This window comes from Panulirus ornatus, chromosome 6 (assembly GCF_036320965.1).
Source record: "Panulirus ornatus isolate Po-2019 chromosome 6, ASM3632096v1, whole genome shotgun sequence".
NCBI lineage: Eukaryota > Metazoa > Arthropoda > Malacostraca > Decapoda > Palinuridae > Panulirus > Panulirus ornatus.
This window is the reverse complement of record NC_092229.1, coordinates 40,906,510-40,917,131: the sequence shown is the minus strand read 5'-3', so window position 1 is coordinate 40,917,131 and position 10,622 is coordinate 40,906,510. Positions and strand designations below refer to the sequence as shown.

Below are 10,622 nucleotides of genomic sequence, written 5' to 3'. Positions count from 1 at the left end.
CTCCAGAATCTTCAATTCTACCTCCCTAAGAACCCCATCCATAAAAGCATTAAAACAAACCAGGAGACCAACATGCACCTGCTGCAAACTGGACATTCACTGGGAACCAATCCATACTCTCTTCTACCGTACACATACAGTACATCCTCGATATAAACTTTTTGCTGCTTCTAGCAACTTACCTCCTACACCATATACTCTTAATACCTTCCACAGAGTGGATCATAGGGTGGGGGAGGGGGCGAAAATTCTGGGAGCCTTGAAGAATGTGTGGAAGTCGAGAACATTATCTCGGAAAGCAAAAATGAGTATGTTTGAAGGAATAGTGGTTCCAACAATGTTGTCATGGTTTTGCGAGCGTGGGCCCTAATGGATAGAGTTGTGCGCAGGAGGATGGATGTGCTGGAAATGAGATGTTTGAGGACAATGTGTGGTGTGAGGTGGTTTGATCGAGTAAGTAACGTAAGGGTAAGAGAGATGTGTGGAAATAAAAAGAGCGTGGTTGAGAGAGCAGAAGAGGGTGTTTTGAAATGGTTTGGGCACATGGAGAGAATGAGTGAGGAAAGATTGACCAAGAGGATATATGTGTTGGAGGTGGAGGGAACGAGGAGAAGAGGGAGACCAAATTGGAGGTGGAAAGATGGAGTGAAAAAGATTTTGTGTGATCGGGGCCTGAACATGCAGGAGGGTGAAAGGAGGGCAAGGAATAGAGTGAATTGGAGCGATGTGGTATACCGGGGTTGACGTGCTGTCAGTGGATTGAATCGGGGCATGTGAAGCGTCTGGGGTAAACCATGGAAAGCTGTGTAGGTATGTATATTTTGCGTGTGTGGACGTATGTATATACATGTGTATGGGGGTGGGTTGGGCCATTTCTTTCGTCTGTTTCCTTGCGCTACCTCGCAAACGCGGGAGACCGCAAAAAAAAAAAAAAAAAAACCTTCCACAGAGCATCTCTATCAACTCTTATCATATGCCTTCTCTAGATCCATAAATGCTGCATACAAATCCATCTGCTTTTCCAAGTATTTCTCACATACATTCTTCAAAGCAAACACCTGAAACCACACTGCTCCCCCCCATTCTGAAGCTCTGTACATGCCTTGACCCTCTCAATCAATACCCTCCCATATAATTTCCCAGGAATACTCAACAAACTTATACCTCTGTAATTGAACACTCACCTTTATCCCCTTGCCTTTGTACAATTGCACGATACATGCATTCTGCCAATCCTCAGGCACTTCACCATGAACCATACATACATTGAATATCCTCACCAACTAGTCAGCAACACAGTCACCCCCTTTTTTAATAGATTCCCTTGCAATACCATCCATGTATATTATTATACTTATTCTTTCTATTTTACTTAATTGCCGTCTCCTGCATTAGCGAGGTAGCTACAAGGAAACAAACGAAAGAATGGCCTAACCCACCCACATACACATGCATATACATAAATGCCCACACATGCACATAGACATACCTATACTTTTCATTGTATACATACATATACATACACAGACATATATACACATGTACATATTCATACTTGTGGCCTTCATTCATTCCTGTCGCCACCCTGCCACACATGAAATAGCATCCCCTTCCCCCCCAGGTAGCACTAGGAAAGGACAGAAAAAGCCACATTCGTTCACACTCACTAGTCTCTAGCTGTCATGTGTAATGTACCGAAACCACAGCTCCCTTTCCGCATCCAGGTCCCACAAAACATTCCATAGTTTACCCCATGCCATCTCAAATAAGGAAGAAAAAACTGTGTTAGTGTGAATTTTAGCCAGGTATAAATGAATGTTAGGTGGAGAATAGTAAGCTGCCTTCTCGTGAATTCAATTTTCACAAAGTCTGTTTAATTAAGGGCAATTTTTTCTGTATTTGCTGCAGGTCATTATAAAGCCACATCAGCAGAAATTGAATTTTTTTAAGGTATTGTATCAAAACTTTTGGTAGAGATTTTGTTTGAAAACCTCAGTTTTATCATGGTTATGAAGTTGACATTTCCACTAGGTCATAATGAATAATGACATTTGATTCGTGCCTCGTTCATGACAAACGTAGTCTGTCATAGATTCTGTATGTTATTGGGACAAAGTCTGGAAAACTGAACCCTATTTAGAATCTACTTGTTAAAAATGCAACATTGACAAACTTTAATCTTGTATAATTTTCTCCAGTGTAAACCCTAGGGAGCTGTATTTACATCTTATTTTTCTGTAGGGAACATATGCAACTGTGTACAAAGGACGATCAAGATTAACAGACAATCTAGTGGCACTGAAGGAGATTCGATTGGAACATGAAGAGGGTGCACCATGTACAGCCATCAGGGAGGTGTCACTGCTCAAGGAACTTAAACATGCAAACATAGGTAAGAGCTTTTGAAGCAGATGAACACCATCAGGGCAACATTTTTTCAAGTTAGCCTCTATTTCCAGACCAGACTCACATATTTTAATATCAGAGGTATAAAACATACATTTGTTTACAAAGTTATTATTATACATGTGGCAAGATCAGCTCTTTCTTCAAATTTTTGCCTGTTGATTTTTTTGTATGTACATTTCTATATGACAGATAATTGTTTACTAGCTCAGAGGTCTAACCCCTTATTAAGTAATTAACTGTTTTAGAACTTGCATCTCCAAAGTCAAATTAGCATACATTAAAGTCTTGTTGAAACTAAATAAGTTGTCCTTTGTGAATAACATGATTAATCTCATTGTTCTGTCCCTTATTCTATGCTCCTTTTGCATTTATCCTCTTATCTTTTCCTTTGTATTGTGATTATTATGTACTTTTATACTCATGAGATTTGCAAAAATGATGGGTAATAGATATCAGATGTGAGGATAGTATGCAGTTTAAGAATGAAGTTTAAACTTCGATTATTTTTTCTTTATTTAGGAGCTACATTTATAGAGTATGCTGATTACATGATAAACTTGTTATACTTTGTTTAGATTGGCAAATCATGTAGAATCATTTGAGAATCAGATGATGGACATAATTTGACTTTTTCATTTCTGCCATAGGTATTCAAAGAGTGACCACCAAAGAAACCATACATTGTCTTTCATGCTAATGATGCACTGAGCAAATTTCTTTCTGGTTACTGCATATGCAAAAATTACTTGAGATATAGATATTCAATCAATCTTTTTGGATGTTGTATGATTACATAATGAAAGCAAATGCTGATGTCACTAAAACTGGCCTTCCCCATGAAGAATGAGGGATTCAGCTTTTCCTTCTTGATCTTTCCATGACACATAGCACATTTTTAGAAACACAATGGATGAATTTGATAGTACAAATGACTTAAGATGTATTTAGGGATGACCTCATGAGATGGTTTATTAAACTGATTTGTTTTTCTTTGTTGAAAAGATTATAATTAAACATTTGCCATATCAAGGCTCCCAGGATTTTCGCCCCCTCCCCCACCCGTATATTCACTTCCGCTTCCATGGTTCCATCCGCTGCCAGATCCACTCCCAGATATCTAAAACACTTTACTTTCTCCAGTTTTTCTCCATTCAAACTTACCTCCCAATTGACTTGACCCTCAACCCTACTGTACCTAATAACCTTGCTCTTATTCACATTTACTCTTAACTTTCTTCTTTCACACACTTTACCAAACTCAGTCACCAGCTTCTGCAGTTTCTCACATGAATCAGCCACCAGCACTGTATCATCAGCAAACAACAACTGACTCACTTCCCAAGCTCTCTCATCCACAACAGACTTCATACTTGCCCCTCTTTCCAAAACTCTTGCATTCAGCTCCCTAACAACCCCATCCATAAACAAATTAAACAACCATGGAGACATCACACACCCCTGCCGCAAACCTACATTCACTGAGAACCAATCACTTTCCTCTCTTCCTACACGTACACCATATGAAGAATATTTGGAAGTCGAGAACATTATCTCGGAAAGCAAAAATGGGTATGTTTGAAGGAATAGTATTTCCAACAATGTTGTATGGTTGCGAGGCGTGGGCTATGGATAGAGTTGTGCGCAGGAGGGTGGATGTGCTGGAAATGAGATGTTTGAGGACAATGTGTGGTGTGAGGTGGTTTGATCGAGTAAGTAATGTAAGGGTAAGAGAGATGTGTAGAAATAAAAAGAGTGTGGTTGAGAGAGCAGAAGAGGGTGTTTTGAAATGGTTTGGTCACATGGAAAGAATGAGTGAGGAAAGATTGACCAAGAGGATATATGTGTCGGAGGTGGAGGGAACGAGGAGAAGTGGGAGACCAAATTGGAGGTGGAAAGATGGAGTGAAAAAGATTTTGTGTGATCGGGGCCTGAACATGCAGGAGGGTGAAAGGAGGGCAAGGAATAGAGTGAATTGGATCGATGTGGTATACCGGGGTTGACGTGCTGTCAGAGGATTGAATCAGGGCATGTGAAGCGTCTGGGGTAAACCATGGAAAGTTGTGTGGGGCCTGGATGTGGAAAGGGAGCAGTGGTTTCGGGCATTATTACATGACAGCTAGAGACTGAGTGTGAACGAATGGGGCCTTTGTTGTCTTTTCCTAGCGCTACCTCGCACACATGAGGGGGAGGGGGATGGTATCCCATGTGTGGTGAGGTGGCGATGGCAGTGAATAAAGGCAGACAGTGAGAATTGTGTGCATGAGTATATATGTTATGTGTCTGTGTGTGTATATATATGTGTACATTGAGATGTATAGGTATGTATATTTGCGTGTGTGGACGTGTATGGGGGTAGGTTGGGCCATTTCTTTCGTCTGTTTCCTTGCGCTACCTCGCAAACGTGGGAGACAGCAACAAAGCAAAATAAATAAATAAAATAATTTGCCATATAGTTTAATCATAATGAACACCTGGTATTGGTAAGAGCTTGCTCATTGTTACAGGACTGTTAACAACAGAGTATGATTTCCTGCAAGGAATTCAACTTGAGATTCATAAAATGACTTTTTAAAAGAAAGAAAACATTATGTTTAAAATTATGTATACAATGGTCCAGGAAATATTTCTTCAAAGTAAAGATTCAAGAATTATAGTTCATATTATTAGAACAAATCAAATGTTTGCAGTATTGACAGATTAAAAAGAGAATTGACATTTTTATGATGTGAGGAAATGAGTGAGGAAAGATTGATAAAGGGGATAAGTGTGTTAGAGGTGAGGGGAACAAGGAGAAGTGGGAGACCAGACTGGAGGTGGAAGAATGGAGTGAAAAAGATTTTTAGTGATTGGGGTCTGAACATGCAGGAGGGTGAGAGACGGGCAAGGAATAGAGTGAATTGGAATGATGTGGTATACTGGGGTCAACATGCTGTCAGTGGCCTGAACAAGGGTATGTGAGGTGTCTGGGGTGAACCATGGAAGGGTCTGTGGAGCCTGGATGTGGATAGGGAGCTGTGTTTCCGGTGCATTACACATGACAGCTAGAGACTGAGTGTAAACGAAGGTGGCCTTTTTTGTGTTTTCCTGGTGCCACCTCACTTAAGTGGGGGGTAGTGATGCTACTTTCCTGTGGGGCAGTGTAGCGACAGGAATGGATGAAGGCAAAGAAATATGAATATGTACATGTGTATATATGTATATGTCTTTGTATGTATGTAAATATTGATATGTATACGTATGTATATGTCTGTGTATGGGCATTTATGTATATATATGTGTAAATGAGTGGATGGGCCATTCATCATGTTTCTTAGCACTACCTCGCTGATGCGTGAAACGGCAATTAAGTATGATAATAATGATAAATGATAATCGGGAATATAATTATCTGAACTACCAAATTGCAATTTCACCTATATAAATGTAAAGGTCAGCAAGTATGATAATGTACATGTGTATATATGTATATGTATGTATCCCTGGGGATAGGGGAGAAAGAATACTTCCCACATATTCCCTGCATGTTGTAGAAGGCAGCTAAAAGGGGAGGGAGCGGGTGGCTGGAAATCCTCCCCTCTCATTTTTCTTAATTTTCCAAAAGAAGGAACAGAGAAGGGGGCCAGGTGAGGATATTCCCTCAAAGGCCCAGTCCTCTGTTCTTAACGCTACCTTGCTAATGCGGGAAATGGCGAATAGTATGAAAGAAAGAAAGATGATATATTTTTACCAAACTCAGTCACCAGCTCCTGGAGTTTCTCACCCGAATCAGCCACCAGTGCTGTATCATCAGAGAACGACAACTGACTCACTTCCCAAGCTCTTTCATCCACAACAGACTGCATACTTGCCCCTCTTTCCAAAACTCTTACGTTCACTTCCCTAACAACCCCATCCATAAACAAATTAAACAACCATGGAGACATCGCACACCCCTGCCGCAAACCAACATTCACTGAGAACCAATCACTTTCTTCTCATCCTTCATGTACACATGCCTTACATCCTCAATAAAAACTTTTCACTGCTTCTAACAACTTGCCTTTCACACCATATATTCTTAATACCTTCCACAGAGCATCTCTATCAACTCTATCATATGCCTTCTCCAGATCCATAAATGCTACATACAAATCCATTTGCTTTTCTAAATATTCCTCACATACATTCACATACTGCTGTTCCCCAGTCTGATGCTCTGTACATGCCTTCACCCTCTCAATCAATATCCTCCCATATGATTTCCCAGGGCATGAGAGGCAAGTGTTTTGGGAGCAGCTGAATGAGTGTGTTAGTGGTTTTGATGCACGAGACCGGGTTATAGTGATGGGTGATTTGAATGCAAAGGTGAGTAATGTGGCAGTTGAGGGAATAATTGGTATACATGGGGTGTTCAGTGTTGTAAATGGAAATGGTGAAGAGCTTGTAGATTTATGTGCTGAAAAAGGACTGGTGATTGGGAATACCTGGTTTAAAAAGCTAGATATACATAAGTATACGTATGTAAGTAGGAGAGATGGCCAGAGAGCGTTATTGGATTACGTGTTAATTAACAGGCGCGCGAAAGAGAGACTTTTGGATGTTAATGTGCTGAGAGGTGCAACTGGAGGGATGTCTGATCATTATCTTGTGGAGGCTAAGGTGAAGATTTGTATGGGTTTTCAGAAAAGAAGGGTGAATGTTGGGGTGAAGAGGGTGGTGAGAGTAAGTGAGCTTGGGAAGGAGACTTGTGTGAGGAAGTACCAGGAGAGACTGAGTACAGAATGGAAAAAGGTGAGAACAATGGAAATAAGGGGAGTGGGGGAGGAATGGGATGTATTTAGGGAATCAGTGATGGCTTGCGCAAAAGATGCTTGTGGCATGAGAAGAGTGGGAGGTGGGTTGATTAGAAAGGGTAGTGAGTGGTGGGATGAAGTAAGATTATTAGTGAAAGAGAAGAGAGAGGCATTTGGACGATTTTTGCAGGGAAAAAATGCAATTGAGTGGGAGATGTATAAAAGAAAGAGTCAGGAGGTCAAGAGAAAGGTGCAAGAGGTGAAAAAGAGGGCAAATGAGAGTTAGGGTGAGAGAGTATCATTAAATTTTAGGGAGAATAAAAAGATGTTCTGGAAGGAGGTAAATAAAGTGCGTAAGACAAGGGAGCAAATGGGAACTTCAGTGAAGGGCGCAAATGGGGAGGTGATAACAAGTAGTGGTGATGTGAGAAGGAGATGGATTGAGTATTTTGAAGGTTTGTTGAATGTGTTTGATGATAGAGTGGCAGATATAGGGTGTTTTGGTCGAGGTGGTGTGCAAAGTGAGAGGGTTAGGGAAAATGATTTGGTAAACAGAGAAGAGGTAGTAAAAGCTTTGCGGAAGATGAAAGCTGGCAAGGCAGCAGGTTTGGATGGTATTGCAGTGGAATTTATTAAAAAAGGGGGTGACTGTATTATTGACTGGTTGGTAAGGTTATTCAGTGTATGTATGACTCATGGTGAGGTGCCTGAGGATTGGCAGAATGCATGCATAGTGCCATTGTACAAAGGCAAAGGGGATAAGAGTGAGTGCTCAAATTACAGAGGTATAAGTTTGTTGAGTATTCCTGGTAAATTATATGGGAGGGTATTGATTGAGAGGGTGAAGGCATGTACAGAGCATCAGACTAGGGAAGAGCAGTGTGGTTTCAGAAGTGGTAGAGGATGTGTGGATCAGGTGTTTGCTTTGAAGAATGTATGTGAGAAATACTTAGAAAAGCAAATGGATTTGTATGTACATTTATGGATCTGGAGAAGGCATATGACAAGAGTTGATAGAGATGCTCTGTGGAAGGTATTAAGAATATATGGTGTGGGAGGCAAGTTGTTAGAAGCAGTGAAAATTTTTTTTGAGGATGTAAGGCATGTGTATGTGTAGGAAGAGAGGAAAGTGATTGGTTCTCAGTGAATGTAGGTTTGCGGCAGGGGTGTGTGATGTCTCCATGGTTGTTTAATTTGTTTATGGATGGGGTTGTTAGGGAGGTGAATGCAAGAGTTTTGGAAAGAGGGTCAAGTATTAAGTCTGTTGGGGATGAGAGAGCTTGGGAAGTGAGTCAGTTGTTGTTCGCTGATGATACAGCGCTGGTGGCTGATTCATGTGAGAAACTGCAGAAGCTGGTGACTGAGTTTGGTAAAGTGTGTGAAAGAAGAAAGTTAAGAGTAAATGTGAATAAGAGCAAGGTAATTAGGTACAGTAGGGTTGATGGTCAAGTCAATTGGGAGGTAAGTTTGAATGGAGAAAAACTGGAGGAAGTAAAGTGTTTTAGATACCTGGGAGTGGATCTGGCAGCGGATGGAACCATGGAAGCGGAAGTGGATCATAGAGTGGGGGAGGGGGTGAAAATCCTGGGAGCCTTGAAGAATGTGTGGAAGTCGAGAACATTATCTCGGAAAGCAAAAATGGGTATGTTTGAAGGAATAGTGGTTCCAACAATGTTGTATGGTTGCGAGGCATGGGCTATGGATAGAGTTGTGCGCAGGAGGGTGGATGTGCTGGAAATAAGATGTTTGAGGACAATGTGTGGTGTGAGGTGGTTTGATCGAGTAAGTAATGTAAGGGTAAGAGAGATGTGTGGAAATAAAAAGAGCATGGTTGAGAGAGCAGAAGAGGGTGTTTTGAAGTGGTTTGGGCATATGGAGAGAATGAGTGAGGAAAGATTGACCAAGAGGATATATGTGTCGGAGGTGTAGGGAACGAGGAGAAGTGGGAGACCAAAATGGAGGTGGAAAGATGGAGTGAAAAAGATTTTGTGTGATCGGGGCCTGAACATGCAGGAGGGTGAAAGGAGGGCAAGGGATAGAGTGAATTGGATCGATGTGGTATACCGGGGTTGACGTGCTGTCAGTGGATTGAATCAGGGCATTTGAAGCGTCTGGGGTAAACCATGGAAAGCTGTGTAGGTATGTATATTTGCGTGTGTGGACGTATGCATATACATGTGTATGGGGGTGGGTTGAACCATTTCTTTTGTCTGTTTCCTTGCGCTACCTCGCAAACGCGGGAGACAACGACAAAGCAAAAAAAAAAAAAAATGATTTCCCAGGAATACTCAACAAACTTATACCTCTGCCTTTGTATAATGGCACTATGCAAGCTTTCCGCCAATCCTCAGGCACCTCACCATGAGTCATACATACATTAAATAATCTTACCAACCAGTCAACAATATAGTCAACCCTTTTTTAAAAAATCCACTGCAATACCATCCAAACCCGCTGCCTTGCTGGCTTTCATCTTCTGCAAAGCATGTACTACCTCAACCAAAGCACCCCATATCTGCCACTCTATCATCAAACACATTCATCAAACCTTCAAAATACTCTCTGCATCTCCTCACATCACCACTACTTGTTATCACCTCCCCATTAGTCCCCTTCACTGATGTTCCCATTTGTTCCCTTGTGTTACGCACTTTATTTACCTCCCTCCAAAACATCTTTTTATTCTCCCTAAAATTTAATGATACTCTCTCACCCCAACTCTCATTTGCCCTCTTTTTCACTTCTTGCACCTTTCTCTTGACCTCCTGCCTCTTTCCTTTATACATCTTCCAGTCATTTGCATTATTTCCCTGCAAAAATCGTCCAAATGCCTCTCTCTTCTCTTTCACTACTAATCTTACTTCTTCATCCCACCACTCACTACCCTTTATAATCTGCCCACCTCCCATGCTTCTCATGCCACAAGCATCTTTGCACAAGCCATTACTGCTTCCCTAAATACATCCCATTCCTTGACCTTACCTCCTTTGTTCTCACCTTTTTCCATTCTGTACTCAGTCTCTCCTGGTACTTCCTCACACAAGTGTCCTTCCCAAGCTCACTTACTCTCACCACTCTCTTCACCCCAACATTCTCTCTTTTCTGAAAACCTCTACAAATCTTCACTTTCGCCTCCACAAAATAATGATCAGACATCCCTCCAGTTGCACCTCTCAGCACATTAACATCCAAAAGTCTCTCTTTCGCGTGCCTATCAATTAACATGTAATCCAATAATGCTCTCTGGCCATCTCTCCTTCTTACATACGTATACTTATGTATATCCCTTTTTAAACCAGGTATTCCCAATCACCAGTCCTTTTTCAGCACATAAATCTACAAGCTCTTCACCATTTCCATTTACAACACTGAACACCCCATGTACACCAATTACTCCCTCAACTGCCACATTACTCACCTTTGCATTCAAATCACCCATCA

The 10,622-nt window shown here is 41.3% G+C and overlaps 1 protein-coding gene across 1 annotated transcript in view; it reads left to right on the top strand.

Moving 5' to 3' along the window:
* Positions 1-10,622, top strand: part of LOC139748915 (cyclin-dependent kinase 16-like) — a 652,185-nt gene that overhangs the window by 568,851 nt on the left and 72,712 nt on the right. Inside the window, exon 4 of the mRNA XM_071662277.1 lies at positions 2,242-2,392. Within this exon, the coding sequence (XP_071518378.1) occupies positions 2,242-2,392 (151 nt within the window). The remainder of the gene's footprint in view (positions 1-2,241; positions 2,393-10,622) is intronic.